The sequence below is a fragment of the Vulpes lagopus genome, chromosome 19 (assembly GCF_018345385.1).
Source record: "Vulpes lagopus strain Blue_001 chromosome 19, ASM1834538v1, whole genome shotgun sequence".
NCBI lineage: Eukaryota > Metazoa > Chordata > Mammalia > Carnivora > Canidae > Vulpes > Vulpes lagopus.
This window is the reverse complement of record NC_054842.1, coordinates 7,056,784-7,079,238: the sequence shown is the minus strand read 5'-3', so window position 1 is coordinate 7,079,238 and position 22,455 is coordinate 7,056,784. Positions and strand designations below refer to the sequence as shown.

Below are 22,455 nucleotides of genomic sequence, written 5' to 3'. Positions count from 1 at the left end.
CTGATGTCTTCTTTTTTTAAAAAAAAAAAAATTTATTTTAGAGAGAGAACAAGTGCATGCAAGTAGGGGGAAGGATAGAGAGAGAAGGAGAGAGAATCCTCAAGCAGGACCCCTGATGAACACATAGCCAGATGCTGGGATGGATCCCATCATCCTGGCATTGTGACCCAAGCCAAACCCAAGTCAGATCCCCAACCAACTTAGCCACCCAGGTGTCCCTCTCTGGTGTCTTCTTATAAGGACACTAATCTCGTTGGATCAATGCTCCACCATTGTGACCTCATTTAACCTTAGTTAGTTCCTTAGAGAGCCCATCTCCAAAAGTCAACCACACTGGGAGTTGGAGCATGAATGTATGAATTTTAGGGGGTGCAAACTATCCATCCATAACAGGATCCAGTTGTGACATTTATTGGGTTATCAGGGTGCTATGCAGTGGTGGTGGCAGTAATTGACCAGGCCAATTCTCTTGTGAGTTCATATGACAAAATTGACTGAGAGGTTTTTTTTTTTTTAATTAGTTATTTAACCTTCTGTCCTTAGTTTTCTAGAAGAGCCTTAAATAGTCACAGATTTTCCTCAGAAACATCATTTTCTTTTATTATTCTTTTCAGCTTTATTGAGGTATACAACTGAGGGTTTCTAATGATGTGTTGAATTGAGATCTAAGTGTAACCTGAGTATCCACTGGAGCCTCACACAAGATCTAGTTGAGTGTCCTTTGAACACTCTGCATACTGAGTGTAGAATTCAGGTGCTAACTGGCCTGACTCAAAGTGCATTGAGGACATTTTATTTTATTTATTTATTTATTTTAATAAATTAATTTTTATTGGTGTTCAATTTACCAACATACAGAATAACACCCAGTGCTCATCCCGTCAAGTGTCCCCCTCAGTGCCCGTCACCCATTACCCCCCACCCCCCGCCCTCCTCCCCTTCCACCACCCCTAGTTCGTTTCCCAGAGTTAGGAGTCTTCATGTTCTGTCTCCCTTCCTGATATTTCCCACACATTTCTTCTCCCTTCCTTTATATTCCCTTTCACTATTATTTATATTCCCCAAATGAATGAGAACATACACTGTTTGTCCTTCTCTGATTGACTTACTTCACTCAGCATAATACCCTCCAGTTCCATCCACGTTGAAGCAAATGGTGGGTATTTGTCGTTTCTAATGGCTGAGTAATATTCAATTGAATACATAAACCACATCTTCTTTATCCATTCATCTTTCGATGGACACCGAGGCTCCTTCCACAGTTTGGCTATTGTGGACATTGCTGCTAGAAACATCGGGGTGCATTGAGGACATTTTAAATTTGAAAAGAAAATACCTGGGTAGCTCTTCATACTTGGTAAAACAACTCGTTACTCCGTTACTCCGTCAGCTCACATGTGAAGTGTACTCCCTTTCTTCATCTTTATTTACACCCCTCAGGGGAAGCCTGTTTTACCAGGAAATCTGATGTTGGTAGCATAACTCTGGGGCATCGTAAGGCATCTAGGCACTTTTCTGGTTGTGACAAGATGGATTTTATCCTAACGAGAGTTCAAAAGTGAGCATGTTTTATTGGATTGTTCCTGTGCCTTAATAACTGTGGGACTGTAGTGTGGGATATACTGCCCTTGATCAGCAGAGAAAAAAGGAGCATTCAGAGCTTCATTAATCTCTGTCTAACTCAACCATGCACATACCTGGCAGAAGAGAAAAATCACAGGTTGGGTAATAAGAGGAAGTCGAATGTTGTGTTGGTGTGTGTGCAGTCTGTCTTCACCCTGTCTCATTAGTCCTGTCTCAAGACGCAATGGAGTTGTAGACCCAACTGATTATCAGGCTTTTATGAAAGTTTAAGGTTTTTTTCTGGGATAATTTTGATTATGAATAATTATTGCCCTTCAGATTGACTTTCAAACTTCCCTAACTTCCCTTTGCTTAGGTTGCAACTCTATTATGTTTCATTAACTAAATATACTAACACTTGGTTCCTTTGGAAAATAAAGAAGGAATTTTATCCATGTGAAGTGAAGCATTTGTAAAGCTGCTGGACAAGTTTAACTCTTGTTTTGTAATTTATATCTGCATGTGGGAATTGCATTGAACTTGCTTTGTGCTGAATTTGGAGAACGTTTCCCATTGGGTGGTAATAAGCTGACGTTTGTGTTGTCTATCATTCCAGGTATGAAGAAATGCTGAGGGCCAAGACCCTTCCCATATCCAAGCTATCTTATTCTGCCAGTCAGTTTTACCTGGAAGCTGCAGCAAAGTACCTGAGTGCAAATAAGATCAAGGAGATGATGGCTGTTCTCTCGAAGCTGGACATAGAAGACCAGCTGGTGTTCCTGAAGTCTCGTGGACGACTAGCGGAAGCTGCAGACCTGCTCAACAGGGAAGGTCGGAGAGAAGAGGCTGCCTTGCTGATGAAGCAACATGGCTGCTTGTTGGAGGCTGCCAGGCTCACTGCTGACAAGGACTTCCAGGCCTCGTGTCTGCTGGGGGCTGCCCGCCTCAACGTGGCCAGGGATTCGGATGTAGAACATACCAAGGCCATTCTGAGAGAAGCCCTTGACCTCTGCTGTCAAACCAACCAGTTGTCTGGCATTGCTGAGGCACAGTTCCTTCAGGGGGTAATCCTGAGAGACTTTCAAAAGCTCAAGGATGCCTTCTTCAAGTTTGACACACTCAATCACTCGGCTGGAGTGGTGGAGGCGCTCTACGAAGCCGCCAGCCAGTGTGAGGCCGAGCCTGAGAAGGTCCTGGCCCTGGCTCCCGGGGGCCTGGAAGTCCTCCTCAATCTGGTCAGGGCCCTCAAAAGAGTGACGAACAATGCTGAGAAGGAGATGGTCAAGTCTTGCTTTGAGTTTTTTGGGATTTCTCAGGTGGATGCCAAGTATTGCCAGATAGCTCAGAATGACCCTGGACCCATATTAAGAATAATTTGTGACCTGGATTTGAACTTGCGAGAGAAGAAAACAAAAGACTATTTCTCGATAATGACTGACCAGGTAAAATTAGCCCTCAGCAAACACCTTCTGAGCAGGCTGTGTCAGATCACAAAGAGCCTACTTGGGAAGACCTACCCAGGAATCTGCATGCGGTTTATTGTAGGCTTGAAATGTGAGGATGAAAACTGCAAAGATTTCCACAGGCCTTTGCGGCGTTGTGAGGCCAGGTGTTTGGTTCAGTCAAAAATGCACTTGGTGGCGATCAGTGGGTTGCTTTTGGAAGCCAAAAAAGTATTCCCCAAAACCTTGGCAGAGGAACTTGAAGAAATTGATTATATTTTGTCTACAGATATGTATGGCCTTTGCAGATCCTTCCTGAATGTCCTCTTCCCCAAGCATTTCCATCAGAGAGTGTTGTCAGAAAACCCCATGGCATGCAAAGACATCCTCAAACCAAACTACAAATCCTTTCGTTCCTACAGGTCTGCTCTGAAAGAGTACGTCCATTTTCTGTTTCAAAATGAAAGGGCACGAAGCCGCCGAGAGTCTACAGACCTGTGGCTGAGCGCCATGCAGGCTTTCCTCGTCTCCTCCAACTATCCGGAGGAGTTTGAAAAGCTGCTCCACCAGGAGGAGGACAACTACAACAGGGAACTCAAAGCTCTGGAGGCTGAAAAAGAAGAAAGGGGTAGGGGGAGAGGCAGCAAGATGAAGGGAATAGAAGGAAAATTTGGCATGTTGGCACCCAACAAGGATGATGACAATACCGAGAAGACCCACCTTTGCTTCATCCGGCTGCTGGAGAATTGCATTGACCAGTTCTATGTATACAGGAACCCGGAAGACTACAAGCGGCTCTTTTTCCGTTTCATGAATGTCCTTGTCAAGAGGTGCAAGGAACCACTCATCCCCAGCATCGGCAACACGGTGGCCCTGTTGGAGTTCCAGTTTGTCCACTGTGGGGTGGTCCTGGCCCGCCTCTGGAAGAACACCATCCTGTGCCTCCCCAAGAGCTACATCGCGATCTTGCACTACTGGGAGTTCCTGTTCAGCAAGAAGGACATGTTCTCCATCATCCAGGAGTACAAACCGAAGGACGTGACGAGAGCCATTCAGGATTTCCGGTTCCACCTCTCTTACCTCGTCAAGGTGCTATGCGGCTATGAGAATGTGAACTTCAATGTCCTGCTCGATGCCTTCGGTGAGATAGACTATGTGGTGTCCGGTGAAGCAGAGCGGACCCTGGTGCTGTGCCTGGTGATGCTGGTGAACGCCAAGGAGGTTCTGCAGCCCTACTGCAGGCCTCTCCTGTACCAGCACTTCCAGGAGATCCAGAAGAGGCTGCAGCTGATGAGCGTGGACTGCCCGGACCAGGTGCCCGAGAGGCTCCTGAAAGTGGTGAAGCGGGTGTTGGCGGCGGCCAATGTGAAGTCTGTGGCCGAGGCTCTGCAGGACCTGCTCTTCGAACGGGACGAAGAGTACCTGATGGACTGCCACTGGCGGTGGGACAGTGCGCATGCCAAGGGGTCCATGGTGCGCGGCCTCTATCATGAGGAGGTGAAACTGAACCGCCTGCTCTGTGTGGACCCCGTGGACTACTTTGCTGAACCAGAGTGCGAGTTTGGGCAGGATGAGACAGATGAGCTGGCCTTGGAAGACCGGGACCGCCTCCTGGCTGCCATCCTTTCCCAGAAGCAGCGGAAGGCTTCCATCCAGCGGAAGCTGAGAAGGGCATGCCTGGTGGTGTCCCTGTGCATCAGCTGGTGGAGGAGGGCGAGTGCTCAGACGGAACGCTTCCAGGAGGAGACCAGGGAGCCCGGGGCTGGAAACTTCAAGAAGGCTGATGTCGACAGGACCCAGTGCGACCTGTGTGGGGTGAAGTTCACCCGAGGTCCTGACAACTATTTCAGCTCTGGGAAAGCATTTGAGGGAGAGGCTTCTGAGGCTGTGGCCATTTCCAGGGCTGAGTTGGGAGACATGGAGGGTCTGGAGAGGAATAGCGAGTCTTATGAGCAGCACATCCTCCTAGAGCGCCATCGGAAGCAGCAGGTGGCCTACCAGAAGTACTCCGAATTTTTCTGTGAGAAGGTGGACCCGGCCATCGATGAAGGCAAGCTGGTGGTACAGGACATCGAGCAGAGCATGTGGAACCGAAGTCATCTGGGCTCCAAAGAGCACAGCCACATGCTGCAGAGGAAGGTCCAGGAGAACATCAAGAAGGTTTTGGACACAGTGGAGGACCTCTATAGGCGGAAGGCCTGGGATGGTGGTAAGCGGTCCTCAGGGATTGGGTCCCAGGTGGTGTTAGAACCTAGGCTTTGAGAACACATGTCAGGGCCAAGTCCTTTGTGGTGAGGTCTGTCCTGGGGATGACAGAACTTGGCATTAGCAGAAATACAAGTGAGGAACGTGTGTTCTCAAATTACATCAAAACCCCATCATTTGAACCACCTTGCCCTCAGTTAAAAGGTTGTGATTATCTTGAGCCAGATGGTTTCCTCAGCACTATAGACAAGAGAAGGGCTAGCCAGCTAGTTCTGTGGCAGGGATCTAGGGAGAGCGTTTAAAGTCTTAGCGAAACTCTTAAGTTTCTGATCTATTCATCACTGGTCATTTTTTGAACATCTACTCTGTATTGAGCCCTTGGCTAAGATCTGGAGTTGCCCGGTTGATCTCTTCCTTTTAGGAGGGTTCCTTTTTTTTTTTTTTTTTTTTTTTTAAGATTTCACTTATTTATTCATGAGAGACACAGAAAGAGAGGCAGAGAAATAGACAGAGGGAGAAGCAGGATCCCTGTGGGGGAGCCCGACACAGGACTCAATCCCAGGATTCTGGGATCACGACCTGAGCCAAAGGCAGAAGCTCAACCACTGAGCCACCCAGACATATAGGAGGGTTCTTAAACCATACCCCATGTGGGAGTTTAACAATAAGAATTGTTATGTGGTCTTTGAATCTTTTTTATTAGCTATCATAGCAACACTGAGTGGAACTCATGTATAAAATTAGTGAAATTAAATATTCAAACTTAGTCTATAATTTGGACACTCCAGTTTAAGGTTTAGTGACATTGACAATCTCTACAGATACACAGGGATGGTGTCAGGCTGACATTTAACTGTAGTGTATGTTTGTGGTAGCACAAGTTGGCTGTGGGTCCTTATCCCATTGTCCCCTCAGGGGAAACACAGAGACAGGCTCTTGGGAGGTAGTGGGGGCTTTGGATCTAGGACTGCTTGGTCTGATCTCTGCAGCAGCCCCCATACTCAAAGCTCTTGTTCTTTGGTCCCTGTAGCAAAGGAAGTGATGGCTCGGCTGGTCAACAGTCTGATCCCGTCAGTCAGGGATGCTCAGGAATGGCTGATGAAGACAGAACTCCACTTAAAAGAGGAAGGTAAGGAGCCCTTGATTTCAGGGTGACGCTCTGGTTCTACTGACCCCCTGGTCAATGTGAAGTGGAGTTGCCTATGGTGTCAGTAGTGGCTGCTCAGTGTCTAGGAGCCTCACTCACTGTCAGTCAAGTTATTAGCAACATAGTATCTGAGCTTCCCCATCTGACTGTGAGGGCTCACCTTAGTTTCTTTTTTGAAAATCTCTTTTGACACTCCTGAGCTGTTATCAATGACATCTAGTCACTACTCATGCTCAATACAATGACTCCCAAGGATTGACAAAGTATTGAAAAGCCTTCTCTTGGTAGATATGCTTGCCTGTGTCAACCATTCATGTAAGTCAGTGGATAGTTATTGAATGTTTAGTATGTATCAGCACTGTTTTGGTCTTGGGGATATAAAATAAACACATGTGTGAGCAAAGCAAACAAAATCATTGGGAAAACTTGCATGCATCTTCCTAATAGAGGGTTAAGGGCTTGTATGGAGTGTCAAGTTTCTCTCCTGACAGAATGGTCTTGCCAAATTCCATATCATCTGGAAAGTCTACCCTCTTGCCCATTCCAACTATTGCCTGTTCTTGCCCAGATCTTACTTCTTCTTACTTCAAATATTTCATATGCTCCAGAATGCTCTTCTGTGGGTCTTCCTAATCAAGACACTACTGGAAAATCTGGACCCCAGAGTTGGGAAAAACTAGAAGGGACTTGGCACAAATCCTTACCATAGGGCAGAAGAAAATGTTTAGATTATAGTGTCTGCTGGGACTATGATTTTTATGATTGTTTCAAAAGGAAGATAACTGGTATACCAACTTGAGTTTGTGGTTGAGTTTAGGTTTTATTTGATTTCTTTGCAATTTAAAGGGTCTCTAAAATAAGGGCAGAGGAACAAGCCTGTATAAGAACTTAATTCTAGAGAAGGGTGTTTACTTTTACTTGGGCTCTGATTTAGGCTTTCTTCTTTTCCCCCTTTAAAATAATTACAAAGATACCAGGTTTTACTGGCATGTTATATTTTATAGCAGAGTAAAAAAAATCACTGTTCTGTACTTTGTTTCTGGTTTTTTGTTTGTTACTTTTGAAATAGGTATCGTTCAGGAAGATGATTACGAAAATGAAGTGGAGGACTTTGGTGAACTCCGTCCTCGAAGGCGTCCTCGGAAATGTGGGAAGCAGAGAAAATACTAACATCCACACGGCTGCTGCCTCCTAAGCCTTCAGATCATTCTATCCTGACTTAAAATTCTGAGTGCTGGGGCAGATGAGAAAAAGAATGTAAATTAGCTTAAAAAAGTAGGGGAGTCTAGCAACACCTTTGATTTCTGCTCTTGTTATTTCTCTCACTGGTGGCTTTGATCTGATCACTCTGTCACCTGTAACTCTAGCAGTGTTAGTTCTCTCTAGAATCTGTTCAGATGAGAGGAGTCATAGCTGAAATAACCTTGGGACACCTCACCCCAAAGCCCTGAGGTTCTCTGGTGCATCACCATCATGACATGAGTCATCAGCAAGGGACATCCCCAGCCTGAGAATTAGCGCTGCTCTGGGCTGGGGAAGCCCTCCAGGGATTCCCTCATCTCCTTTCACACAGTTGCAGCATCAAGTAGTACAAGAGCCCCCATGTGCCCAGGCCACCTGTGACCCCAGGCCACACTCTCTGGTCATCTCTGAACCTACTTGTAGCAAGGCCCCTTCTGTTATGTACCTTAGCCTCTTTTTCCATGCATCTTTTCTGCCCTCATTCTTCCCACTCTTTTGTGATAATTTTCAGCTACCTGTGCAAGTCATGTTAGACTACCTCAGAATGTAGTCCAGAACTCCTCCAGCGTCCTGCAGGTGGGAGCCTCAGGACCTTTGCCCTACGAGGCCAGCCTGGGGTACGTTGCAGGGGGTTCCCAGCCTGCCTCTCCAAGGTGGTCCTAACTCTGCCTTGGCTATGGTGCAGACATTCCAAAAAATGTTTGTATGTGGCCCTATATGTCTCATTTTCTTGGTTGAAGGAGGCTATTGCTTCATCCCCCACCCCAACTGAGCCAGTGGCCATCAGTGTGGTTCCATTCTGGAGGCCTTCATGCCGCTCATGGTTACTGCCCTCCCTCACCCCTGCCCCTCAGTTCAACCTGATGTGAAAGCTCTGATTATGTTGGTCCTTCATTGATCTGCCCGCACAGCAGAGCCAACTTTCTCTCCATGTTGCTGCTGCTTTTGCTGCTTATTGGTTTCTCCTTATTGTCTTTCTAAATGACTCTATTTTCCTTGTTTTTAATTTTTGTTAGGTTATGTTTCTAATTTTTATTCCAGGTGTTTTTTATAAACTTCACTTGCCAGAAAAAAAGGGAAAAACCCAATCAAATCTTGCTGTATTATCACATTTTTATAAAGTTAAATCATTTCTCTTACATGGAGCTGTCCATTTATTTATTTCGTCTCCACTCAGAGTCAAGGGCTAAATCCTGGCACTGGTTCTCTCTGGCCAGCTGGTTGATGCTGACCAGGGCAGAAGCTTGCTGAGCCTTCTGAAATGAAGATATTCAGGGATTCACAGATGGTTGTGGTGTCTCTTGAGGGCTTGCTGTGCCTCCTAAGCATTTGGGGTGTGGACTATAAGGAGTTTTGTCAGACTTTGCCTCTTGAAACTACCCCAATAAGAAAATAGCCCAGGGAGGCAGGAGACCAGCAGGGAATCATCTCCTGCCTTCATTGAGGGGCTTAAGCTGGGGTGGGTCAGATCACGGAGTGCCTAGATGCAGCACCCCCTTGGGGGCTCAGACTCTGCTGTGAGAGGGAGGTGGAGACACGGAAAAGCAGCAGTGATAGAAATGCATATCCCATGGCGAGGCAGGGTGGGGGGCGGCAGCTGCATTTACATAACCCAGCAGGGCCTCAGTTTCCCCTTTGGGGGAATTGAGTGGTCCAAGAGCCTTTATGCCCTGGTGCCTAGTAGTCCTATAGGTTGTTGCCATGGGTTTGAGTTCCCTCAGGCCTTAAGTCTGTGGTCTCAGGGTTTGCTTACATTGGGTGAGCAGGACAACTGAATCTTAGGAAACAAAGTGTTCTTTGATCCTAGACTTTGAGGTCCAGGAGGCTCAGGCCAGATGAGGCTGCCATCTTCTATATCAACACCATCTGATAGAACTCCCCGGAGAGAACCACTCCCAAGATCCACCTCCTCAACTTGTAGAGGGGTTTAGAGTGTGGGTTTGAAGGTTGGGAGAGAGGAATGAGTTTCAGCATGAAGCACCAATGACTTCAATTCTCAGGCCTTCCCAGTAGCAGGGACTTTGGTGTCCCAGGCCTTTCCTGGAAATCCAAGACAGGGTGTGTGTGTCAGAGGTCCTCAAGACTACTCTCAGGTTCAGTAATTCACCAGGAGTGCTCGAAGAACTCTGCTTGTGGTTGTATTCATGGCTCTGATTTGTCATAGCCCAACCATACCAAGCACCATCCAGAAAGGGAAAAGGCACATGGGCCGAGTTGTTGAGTAGGTGCAGGCTTCTGAGTGTCCTCTCCCAGTGGACTCACAGAGGACACGCTTGGTTCCCCGACCAATGAGTGTGACAGCACACATGAATTGTTGCTGATCAAAAATTATTAGAGACTCAGCGCTCAGAGTTTTAAATGGGGTCTGGTCATGTAGACATCTTCTGCTTAGAACATACCAAAGTCACAGAGTATCCAGAGGAAAGCAGGTGTTCAGCATAAACGACATTGTTTGTACAAACAGTTTGAGCACTGTGAGCCACGGTTATCAGTTCTGGAGATGGCAGGAACCCTCCAGAAATTCAAGTTTCCAAACACCAGCCAAGGGTCAGCCTTGAAAGGAAGCCTTTCAAAAGATATCCATCAGGCCTGCTGTGTTAACTCTCTTCTGCAAGAGGGGTGCCCCCAGGCTGGAGCTCTGTTGTGATGACCCCCCACTCCGCCCATGTACCCAGGTGCTGGACAAGCACGTACACAGCTAGTGTCTGTATCCCGAGCCAAGGGGGTGAATTCTCAGGTTCAGTTCCTCTTTAAAAACTGATCATGAAAAATCAGCTACTTTCCTAACTGTCTCAGACATTAATTCTACTTCTTTGTAGTCAGCATTAATCATCCGGAATGATATTTCAGGCCATCGAAGGTGGGGGGCAGATGGCTCCTACCAACCCCCACATGCTTTGGCCTGACTGTTCTTAGCTAAGAGCCCTTGTTCTCCTCAAATTTTCCCTGGGGACAATGATCCAGTATTCTAGTGATTGGAGGAAGGAAAGACATTGACATGGGAGCTGACACCTCAGTATGTCATCTAATCCCTGGCGAGGAAACAGGCCCAGGTGATGCATCTTACCCTGGGTCACAGAGCCAGTCTGAGGCGGGGCTGAGACTTGGACTGGGTTATCTGAGGGCAGCCAGCACTCTCCATCAGTACATAGAGTGTGCTGACCAGCCCCTGGGGACTGACGCAGCTCCCCCACTTCAACTTCTCATCCAAAACAAGTATTTTCCTATAGGAAAGTGGAATGGCTGGCAGGGAAATGAATATATCTTCTCCTGCTATCCACTCAGGGTGGCCTGGCCTCTGAGCCCCAAGAATAGAACAAAGCAGCTGCCCAAGGTCATTCCCAGTGGATAGCAAAGCACAACACTGCTCCCAAAGCTGCCAGGTTTGCTGTCTCCTGAGCATGCCTACCCTGAGTACTGAAGTTCACACACTGAATCCCATTTCTTCCTCTTCCTCCAAACCCAGAGCTGTAGATATCGTGTTCACCTTTCCCTTGCTAGCCTGCCTCAGTTGCCCCAGAGAGGCCACTTGTAGCTCAAAATGAACCCCATATTTGCTGAGCACCCTGCCCAGCACTGGCAATAGCAAGAGCACCTGCTCATGGAGCTCAGCACAATTTACAGCTTATGTCACACCCGCTCTCAGCACAGAAGGAAGGAATAGTAATGCTTACAGGTCCTGGCTGTGCCTAAGGTCTCCTGTTAGCTGGAGTGCAGCAGCTGTTAATTTCTCTAGAACCATGACCTGGGCTCTTCTAGGTTCCTTCCAGAGGGCTGATTCAGTGTTGCTGGATGGGCACATGGCTTGTGGGGATGTGTAAGGGATGCGGCCAAGAGATGGACGAGGCTTGTACTATGCCCTCTCTCTGGAGGTCACAGGAAGGGTTCTTCAGGCTCAGATGGGGAGATCACTCCCAGGGCCCAGGAAAATGACCAGGGCTATAAACACTCAATGTTAAATTCCCAGCAAAGCAATTTCCAGATTTCACCCAATATGTGTATGAGGTATTTCATTTTAATTTTTGAATGTGAATAACAATCAATGTGAATGTCCTGTTTCTACCTGATTTTAGTATGGCATTGATAATCCTGGGATTTAATGATCTAGCAATAGTGTGATACATGAATTTCAGTTGTACAAGAAGTGTCACATTTATTTAAATTAATTAAAATGCTATTCTGAGCTCTCTTTGGTGGTAAGTTCAGCTCAAATCACTATGGAGGACCCTTTGCTATTTGGGGTCTCAAGTCTTAGGAGACCTATGTGGCATGGTTAAGAGGAGGATGGCTCTCTCTCTTTCAGTTCATAGTGGCCACCACCTGACACACCAAGCTGGCAGGGGGTGTGAATTGATTGGTGACTTTTCTCCTTCTGAGCTGAGCTTCATAAGGCGAGGAGCCCTGGGATATCTGGTCCAGCATCTGTAGATGAATCGCTCAACCATCATCTCTGAAGTTTTCTTCCCGTTGCTTTGCAATGAGTATGAGTGCAGGTCCCTATTGGTCATGACATCCTCTGGCCCGGTGTGTCACTCCTGAATAGAGGAGTCCTAGCTACTGCCTTGGAAAAGAGGGTGGAACAGACTTACAGAGAGGAGTCACAAATTCACAGCTGATTAAGAGTTGAGGGCTATGGTAGGTAGATTTCAAAGACAGCCCCTGTCTGTTTCTCCCTGTCCTTGCATGCATGTGTCATTCCACCCATCAAGAGGTGGAGTCTGTTTCCCTTCCCCTTATGACTTGCTTTGGCCAATAGCTTGCAGCAGAAGTGACATTATCTGATCCTGGGTCTGGTCTTTAAGAGGTCTGGCAGCTTCTGCTTTTCTTTGGGATAATCCAGCTGCCATGTAAGAATTTAGCTACACTGAGACCACCATGCTGTGAAGAAGCCCAAGCTAGCCAGGTGGAGAGGCCATGTGTAGGAGCTGCATGCAGGAACCTGGGGCACCATTCATGTGAGCAGAGCTTTCTTGGATGTTTCAGCTCAGGGCCTGCTCAGTGAGGCCAAATCAGTGACCCTAGCACCACCACCACCAGCTGAGACTTGCCCATATTAACTGAGAAATAATGAAGCATTATGGCTTTAAGCTGCTAAGTCTTGGGATTGTTTGTTACCCAGAAATAGATAACTGAGACGAGGTCTTACTCCACGTCAGGATGTATTAGGCTTGTTACATCTGCGATCTCCAAATCTTACAACTACCCAAAATATAGTGGTTATCACAAATATGTGTCAAGTGACAAGGGGGTTTGCCTGAGGTCAGTGAGCAGATCTCCTTATTGGAGCCCTTGCTATTATATAGTCTGATCTTGGGAGGAAAGGGTTTCATCTACCTGTCTCCTTGGCCTAGAGGGGATCCTAGAACCCTAGTACCCTGAGGAATCCTAGAACTCATCCCTGGAACCAAACATTTGTCTTAGCCACCTCCCCTCTAGGTGCTGATATCTGGCTGGCTTTGCAGCCTTCAGCAGCAGCTAACACTTGTTTGCCAGGGCAACCTGCAGGGGGAGTTACTATGACCAGCCTTACAGAGTTCTTGTCAATCAGCTCCTGGGTTCCGTTCCCCTGAGACGCTGGCAGTCAATACTGTTGGTTGTCATAGAAATGAGGGGGGCACTTGAGGGGATGAACACTGGGTGTTATTCTGTATGTTGGCAAATTGAACACCAATAAAAAATAAATTTATTATAAAAAAAAAGAAATACAGGTCAGCCCCTAATATTTGTGAGACCTAGGGTAAGAATACAAAGACAGACGTCTCTCCCATCCTTTCTCTTCCCAAACTTTTGCTTCACAAAGGGTCTCCTGGCATGAGTATGGGCATTCTGATCATGCAAGCTCATGACATATTTGTACCCCGCTTCCCCTAACAGTCACTCTTGGCTTCCCTCTTGGATCCAGCATATTGATGGGGAAAAGGCTCAGGGAGATTTGAACAGGATGCTCCAAGTACTGGAATATATACTGTGCATATGTATTCTTTTTGCAGGTTTGGGGCAAAGTATGTAGCTAACAACAGAACTTCATGCCACTTCTCTTGGTCCTTTCTCCTCATGCATTTGTCTCATTCAGGGTCCTTGCAGGATAGAAATCCAGATTCATAGATTCTCCTGCCATAATAACCATCTTAATCTTCTCAATGCCTAACGTCTCAATCTCTTTCTGTCTCTGTCTCTCTCTCTCACACACACACAAAACACACACACACACACACACACACACACACACACACACACACACACACACGTCCCTGCTGGAGGCTGATCTGGAGTCTGGGATGCCTTGAAAGTCCTCCTGGATCAATAATGTATAATCGTCAGACATCTGTGTCCTGGGAGTCATGCTTAAGGTTATGACCCAGAGGACAGGTAAACCAATGCAGAAGGTGACTACTCTTCCTTCTGCCACAAATATCTTTCCTAAGCAGTTGAGGCTGGCTTTGCCTGATCTTGTCATTGTAAATATGCTTTGGAGCTCCTGGCCACAGAGCCCAAGGTCAAGTAGGTAGCCAGAGGCCATCTCCTCACCTGCAACCCCCATAACATCACAGAGGTTAAGAGCTCATGGGAAGCTTCCTTGTTTAACCTGATAAACTTTCAGTTCTTACCACAGCAGAGAAACCAGGTCTGCCAACAACAGTAGACAGCTGATCCTCACTCCCACCCACCACCCAGGAAAATGTGTCTCCCCACTTGCTAAGGGGGAGGGAGAAGCCATCAGCAAGGTACCGGGCGTTCTTTAGGTGGGTTGTTGTCTAGAAATGTCTCCTGGTGCTGCAGAATTCTAACCCTATTCAGAATTTTGTTTTCTGTGTAAAACACATCATCTGGACCTCCTCAGTGGTGGTGTGACCTGAATACCTGATAGGGCCTTTTAAGGGGATGGATTGCACTGGGGAAGCAGGTTACTGTCACTGTGGTTTTTGAAGTGAGACGTAAGATAGAAATTTGGCTCCTTATACCAGTTTGTGGGAATTCAGACACGTTATTTAAAGTCTCTGAGCCCATTTGGGCTTTTATAAAATGGAAATAAGGACATGAGCTTATAGCTTGTTTATAATTGCATTATCCTTCCTTTTCCCCTACTTTTCTTCCATAGATGGACCAAGAATGAGAAAAGACTTCAGGCAGAGATCTGTTTCCAGGGCAGGAAGGGGTGGTCACAAGAAGAGACTAGCTCTGGGGACAGAGCTGGGTCAGCTTATTGTGTGCCCTTTACGGAGGTGGGGACATTTCTAAGAGGGCTTTGTTTCCAGGGACTCAACCTTCTTTAGAGACTGAGGCTATTTTTAACCCAAGTTTTAGTGATTCTGCAGGACAGCTGTTTCAGGGAAATATGTAGGCCAGTCCGTGATATTTGGAGTCATGATTTTAAGGTTAGGGAATGGGATGGGTGGGGGAAGAACTAGAATAACTCTGTAGTTTCCGGAGGCACTGGAAGAGATCTGCACCTTTCCTGTAGAACTCTGCAGCCCAAATTCACTTTGTGGCCACTCAAGTGTCTAGATGGGCTGAAGAGAAGGACATTCTCTTGTTACACTTTGGGGTAAGTGTGAACTTCTGCCCTCTTTCTGTCCCCATCTGCCATTACCAAAACATGATGGAGGACAGATTGTCAATGCCTGTGTTGGAGAAGCTGTGAGAGAGGAGATTTCTCACACATGCAGTAGAAATAAGACCAGTGCAGCCCTTCAGGAGGCAGTTTCCCCGTATCTATTAAAATTAAAACTGGAATCACCTTTAGAACTTGGCATTCCCACTTTTTGTTTTTTTTGGGATTTAAAAAGTTATTTATTTTTTAATTTTGATTGTGGTAAAATACACATAATGTACAATTTACTATCTTAAACTTTTGTGATGAGAGCTCAGTAGTGTTAAGTTACATTCACATTGTTGTGCAACCAATCTCCAGAAGCTTTTTGTCTTATAAAACTGCAACTCGCAGGGCACCTGGGTGGCTCAGTGGTTGAGCGTCTGCCTTTGACTCAGGTTGTGATCCCGACCGGGATCCTGGGATCGAGTCCCACCCACATCAGGCTCCCTGCAAGGAGCTTCCTTCTCAATCTGCCTCTCTCTGTGTCTTTCATGAATATTAAATAAAATCTTAAAAAAACAAAAACAAAACTGAAACTCTCTACTTGTTGAACAATACTTCCCGATTTTTCCTCCCCTTAGCCTCTGGTAACCACCATTCCACTTTCTGTCTTATAATTTTGACTACTCAAGGTGATGCATAGAAGTGGATTAATGTAGTATTTGTCTTTTTGCAACTGGCTTACTTCACTTAGAATAATGCACTTGACAGGATGAGCCCTGGGTGTTATATAATGTTGGCGTATGAATTTAAATTAAAAAATGTAAAAAAAAAAAAAAGAATAATGTCCTCAAGGTTCATCCTTGTCTTGGCATGTGCCTGAATTTCCTTCCTTTTTTAAGGCTGAATCATATTCATTTATACGTAAATTACCAGCATTCCTACTTTTAGGGGCTTGAGTTAGAGAAACATTACTGCAAGTGTCCAAATAAATGGTCACATCAGGAGCATCTGGAAAAGTGCAGAACTAGAGACAACTCCAGTATTCAGCAGGGGCATGGATAAATACCATGAAGATGTATTTCAAAAAGTTTTCAAAAAGAGCTAAGTGTCCTGGCATGGAAATATGGCAAACATCATTTGTTCACTGAAAACTCAAGCTCAATAGGAGGCTCTACAGTCCAATTCATTTTTGTAAAAGTAAATAAAAACTTAACTCCAAATTGGAGGAGGTGGTGGTGGTGGTGGTGACTCTGAGTACTCTGTAAGAGCCAGATATTTTTTTTTAAATTTTATTTATGTATTCATGAGAGACAGGGAGAGACAGAGAGAGAGAGAGAGAGAGAGAGAGAGAGGCAGAGACACAGGCAGAGGGAGAAGCAGGCTCCATTCAGGGAGCCCGACGTGGGACTTGATCCCGGGTCCCCAGGATCACACCCCTGGCCGAAGGCGGTGCCAAACCGCTGAGCCACCGGGCCTGCCCAAGAGCCAGATTTCTAAAAAATAGTTTGGATTACATTTGTGGTCACAGAAGACAGTAAAGATATTTTTAGAAATCAAAATGGAGAGGTGCAGTAGGTTTTTTGTTGCTCAAAGAGGTGATCAGAGAAGCACATGATTCACCCACTCACGTAGTTTAGAAAGCAATACTGTCCTATGTCTCATGGTGATGATAACCCAGGAGGAAAAGAGGCTCTTCTAGACATCCCAGAGGTCCCACATAGGTCTAGCTCTGTCCTGTGCTTCTCATCCCAGCTGACCTCCATTCCACTGGTGGGCATCTTCAGCCAGCTGTGAATAAAAGAGATCCTCAGCCTTTAAGGTCATTCCCAATAACTTGAACTTTATCACCTGATCCTTGTATGTCCTGCTTTTAGCACTCTTGACTCCAGACCTTCTTACCCTCTGGCAGCATCCTTGCTCTTAAGTCTTCCTACAGATGATATCCTTCTGCTACATTCCCTGGCATCTTTGTTGAGCTATGAAGACACCCCCAGCTAGGTGTGGGGCTTGAGATAAGGCAAAGAACAATGATAATCACAACAGCTGCCATTTAGTGATTAAGTACTTCAGTACTGGCTCTTCTGAGTCCTACCTTAGTGAGCACCCACAATCATCCCTATCATACCCATGGAGACTAAAGCTCTGAAAGCTCTGTGAAGCTCTGTCCCTCAGGACTGCCTGCTCCAGTCCTAGCCCAGGGCAATTACAGAGAAGTTAGTCTAGAGAGACAGAAAGGGTGGACATTTTCTTGAGAATTAAAACACTGTTCTTCCATCTTCAATTTCTTCTTTTGTTCATTTTTCTTTCAAGCAGTTGTCAACGTGTTTCCAATTCTCTGCTGTCCTTTGGCTTTTTTGACTGCTGCCCTTCCAGGTGCTAATGTGGCACTGGGAAGAAGGTAGCAGCATCTGGCTCTTGTCACTGTTCCCAGGGTCTTTGGTCTTGGCAGGAGCCCCACGTTGGGGATTCTTCCTACCATGTTGCTGGGCTTGGAGTGGGACATCCAAGGAAGGGAAAGAGTCCCTCACATGGAATGCTCCTGATTTCACAAGGGAGGAAACAGAGCTGCAGATCAGATAGGTGATTTTTTTCAAAAATTTAAAAGCATTTTCAAAGCTTCTGGGCCATAGCTAGGGGAAAAACACTTGAGCACTCCCTCTGGGGCTCTACGATGTCAAAAGAGCTGCACAAAAGGCAGACGGTCATCCTGGACTTTGTGTGCCTGGTGCCACACCTGAGTCCTCAGGATTGATGACCTTCATCGTCAGGTCCCACGGCTCATCAAACCTCAACTTTTAAAAACCCAAACTGGGTTAGAGTTTACAGGGAGATCTGCGTTTGTAACTGAGGTGTTTTCCTGGAAGAGCACTAGTCTTCTTCCTATCGAGGGCTTTCAAATAAAACTTTTAAAGCAGCAGAAATCCTGTTAGAACAAAAGTAGGCTCTGGAGATGCTGGGCTGTCAGGCTGTCTATGCCGAGGAGGAGGAATGTGGCCTGGGCCCAGAGGGCACAGCTTTTGAGTAGGCAGGACACTTACCAGGAGAAGAGAATAGCATCTCTGTTTGCGTGCTTGAAAGTGTGTGTGTGTGTGTAGAGGGACTGGGGCATAAAGGAAGAAGGTACATGTGGTTGAATTTCTCATCCCGTCTGTTCCTCTGCCTTTAATTGAAAGGAAAAAAAAGTGCACAGGCTGCCTGGGGGTGTCCAGGTGGAATTAAGCCACTGCTGTTTAGTTCAAGTGAACCACAAATATATCTTAGAAGGAGTTTTTGCCAAGGGACAAACACTGTTTTGTCTACTCCTTTTACAGGAGACTGTTTAAAAAATGAAGTGGGAGCCAGCAATCTGAAGGATCTATGAATCCCTTTCTCATCCTGCAGGGATGGGAGCAGGTGTGTGGGGGTGGGGTAAGCAGGGAGGCAGCAGGGAAGCTCTGTGCAGCAGTGGGGCTGTCTGCCCGGAGAGAGCTACAGGCCTTTCCACGAAGGCCCCGCCCTTCCATGATAACCGAGTCAGCTACTTGGCCAGGGCCCCCATGACAATGTACCACAGGCTTAAACCAACAGAAATGTATCTTCTCACAGTTCTGAAGGCTGGACGTCTGAGATCAAGGTGTCAATGGTTTGGTGTTTCTGGAGGCCTCTCTCCTTGCCTTGGAAATGGATGTCTTTCCTGTGTATCTTCACATGGCCTTCCCTCTTTGTGTGTCTGTGTCCGAATTTCCTCTTTTTCATAGCGCCCACCCTAATCAAATCATTTAGCTTAATTACCTCTTTCAAAAAGACCCTATCTCTAAATACAGTTACATTCTCAGGTAGTGGGGGTTAGGACCCCCAACCTATCAGCTTTAGGAGACACAGGTCAGCCTGTAGCAGCAGATAAAGGCATCAGTTTTCTGAGCCACACTTGAGGGAGAACAACTTTGGTTGGCTCTATGAGCCCCAGTTGCCCAGTGGCAGGGAGCAAAGCCTGCGATGGGGAAGTGTGCACTGAGCAGAGGGGACCCAGGAATGATGCCAACTGGTTGACCATAAAATGTTGAAGTTGAGGCGTGGACTCCTGGCCGGCTGCAGGGGGCCTAAAGGCTGTCCTTTGAGCGTTGTCTTCTGCTTCCGTTTTACCTTTTCTGATCCTACTACCTAGACATCTCCATCACTCCTGTAGCCTCAGTTTCACTGCTGTGCTCATGGCTTCATAGCCAGTCTTCCCACCCCAACACCTCTCCCAAGGATGTGCTGACCTGTTCTACCTTGATGTCTCACCAGCACATTGAACTCAAGTGCCCCTCCCCCCAAAATTCTTTGCTCCCTTGGGATACTTTTTTGTCCTGACTTCTCAATTTCCATTAAGGGCCATCTTCCCTGTTAGTTATGAGTTTCAGAAGAAGCTGGTTGCACCTCTCGACAAGACTGATCTCCCCAGGGCGGGACTTGGGTTGTGTCACTGTGGCATCCTCCTTGCCTCTGTGCAGCCTTTAGGGGGCATGTAGTAGCTATCTGGAGACTGCGGGAATGAATCTCTGGCCCTGTTTTATCCCCAAATCTAATTTATAATCAATCACAGAGCCCGAGAGATTGCTCAATTTCATTTGTCTTTCTGCAAACAACTCTTGGACACCTACTATGCACAGTGACAGTCTGTTTTATGGGCTGAAATGTAGCTGGGTGCTAGGGAAGCAGGACAGAGTAGGAGGTGCTAGGAGTGTCATCAAAGGACAAGTTCACACTTTCCCAGCCCCCAGCTGTTTCCCCTGTCCCTACTCAGGCCTTGGCTCTCTCTCATCTGGACCATGGCACCCTGTTGGAGGAGGTCATGGAGAGGATGACCTGCACGCTGGACCTGGGGAATTGGAGGTCCCTCCCCTCTCCCCTGTCCTTGGAAAGCCTGTTCCAACCACCTTTCCCATGGTTGGAGCTGTTTTCAAGGACACAGCCTTGAGAGAGCAACATGTGGTTGAAATCCTCTGGACACTATTTGTCACTGAGCCCCTTTAAGTCCTCTCTATAGTCTTCTAAGTTTCTGGTGGTGGGTGTGGGAGCCACTCATCTTGCCCCTGCCCAAGACAAGCCTGTAAGTCAGTTGCCTTGCCTGTGAAAACTGCCACCTGCCAACCTGCACGTCCAGCATCTGAATTTTGCCCAATGCTAGTTTCTCCCACAATCCCTTTCCCAGCCAGATGCACCTTGTTGAAAAATTTTCCCTCCCTTAATCTTCTTCTCCCAGGCTGCCACCTCCAGGAAGACGTTCCCTACTGCCCACGCATAGTGGGCGTTCATTTATTTTTTTCAGGTGGTCTCCACACCTCCACTGCGGCATTTTAGCAGAGATGGAATAGGACTTTGGTGCACATGCCCGCCTCCTTCTAGTCTGCAGTATCCCATAGAGGAGTCATTAGCCACTTATGATGATTTAAATGAAAATAAACTAAATGTAAATGCAGCTGAAAATTCAGTTCCTTGGTCACAGCAGCCACATTTCAAGTGCTCTGTTGCCACATGTGGCTGGTGGTTCTGTAGTGGACAGCACAGACCTAAAACATTGCCATTGCCACAGAATGTTCTACTGGACAGCACAGCTCTAGATATGGACCTTCTAGATGCCTGTCCTGGTGGTAAGCATGTGCTTGGGCCACAGCAAGTGCTCAATAAATGTTTGTTGAATTAAGTTGGGCATATGCTTTGGAGGAAGTAAAAGAATCAGAAGACCATTAAAAGAAAGAAGAGGGAGAATCTTTGGTGTCCTTGAACCAGCCTTGCAGTCTTCCAGAAAGAAGTGGGAGTTGTCCCTGATGGGCAGAAGGATGGGGAGAACGGAAGGGAAGGCTGGGGAGCTGAGCTCCTACTACTTGCCAGACCTAATGTACAGCCCCAGAATTTGGTGGGGCTGATGGGGTGTGTGTGTGTGTGGGTGCAGACAATTGCTATTCTAGATACATTTTCCCATCTGGATGAGATGCATTTTTGGCTCACAGCTTAAAACAGAATCGGGGCCAAGACTGTGCACCCGAGCATGTGTGTCTGGGACTGCCACAGTGTGTGAGTGCTGCCTTCTTTGTTCCCTGTCCCACTGTCCTGCCCTGCCCTGCTCCACTCCGCCAGCCAGGCGGGCTTGCAGCAGAGTCAGGCCATCCTGAGCCTAAGCCCCTGAGAAAGGATGGGGGGGAGAGAAGAGAGGGAGGCCCATGTGGTGGGGGAAGAGCAAGCCTCCTGGATTTTTTCCAGCCTGAATCTGGGGCTGTGTGTCAGTCTTCGCTTCAAACAGAGGCACTTCCCTTGCAGCAACAGTGAGCTGGTTTCTCTGGGAAACCCAGGCTGCAGGCCCTCTGGCTGTGAGTGGGAGGCTCTGAGCTCTGTCAGGTGCAAATCAAGAACGGGGCCATCTCCCTTATCAGACTTGATTGCCTTCACCCTAAATGCTCCCAGGCATTAATATCATAAGATCATTTTGACACCTGGGAATCAATCTGTACCTGGTCAAGGAATGGACACTTCATTCCTTTTCCTTCAAAAATGTTCATGAGCTATCTAAGCAGAGCAATTGTGGCCTCTGTGTGGACCAGACAGTGACTGGCAAGTGTCTCATTGCTATCATTGTGCTTAATCTTCCTGGTTACCTTGAAAAGCAGGCAGTGTCCACTGTGCAGATGTAGAAACAGAGGTGTGAAGAGGTGAGGCTGCACGCTGGTGCCATTCGCTCAACCCCCTCACTGAGCATGGCTTCGCACCTTGTTAGCGCAGTATAGACACAAGGGATGTTATGGGCTGTCCCATGTCCTTGGCAGCTATCAGATTTGCCTCTCCTGCCAGCCAGCCTGAGCTATGCACCTCATCCAGGACCTGATCAAACATTAAGTATCTCTGACTCCCTCATCTCCTGTTAACCATTAGCACCCCCCACATCACCACATCATTAGCACAGATGCCCCTAAAGAAAGATGATGGTGTCAGGCAGGACATGAAAGCTTTTAGCGCCTACCATGTCTCCCAGGGTTGTTTCCATCATGTGTGGGGTGCCAATTGCTCGCTTCTTCTCTTGGGCTCTTTGCAGCTGAGCTTACTCATGCCCCTCATCAGGTTCACACCTAGGAGACACCCCCACCTCATCTCTCCTGTGCTCCTCTATCGTCTTCAACTTTTCTCTCTCAATCCACCCCCATGGCAGATTATGTTTTCCAAAAACTGGCACAGAAGTATTTCTGCTAGTCCACATGCTCTACCAGCACTTTGACATTCTTCACCAAGAGAGGGGTTTATTTCCCCTCCCTTTGAACCAGTGGGGCTGTGTCACTACCTTAAGGAAAAGAATATGGTCGAAGGAA

At 47.0% G+C, this 22,455-nt stretch overlaps 1 protein-coding gene across 4 annotated transcripts in view; it reads left to right on the top strand.

Annotated features, from left to right (window-relative positions):
• Positions 1 to 8,732, top strand: part of TRANK1 (tetratricopeptide repeat and ankyrin repeat containing 1) — a 106,158-nt gene extending 97,426 nt beyond the window's left edge. For all 4 annotated transcript variants that reach the window (XM_041734431.1, XM_041734430.1, XM_041734429.1 and 1 more), the window contains 3 exons: positions 2,180 to 5,214; positions 6,241 to 6,339; positions 7,427 to 8,732. In XM_041734431.1, the coding sequence (XP_041590365.1) occupies positions 2,180 to 5,214; positions 6,241 to 6,339; positions 7,427 to 7,527 (3,235 nt within the window). In that variant the 3' untranslated portion in view covers positions 7,528 to 8,732. The remainder of the gene's footprint in view (positions 1 to 2,179; positions 5,215 to 6,240; positions 6,340 to 7,426) is intronic.
• The last annotated feature ends 13,723 nt before the right edge of the window (positions 8,733 to 22,455 follow it).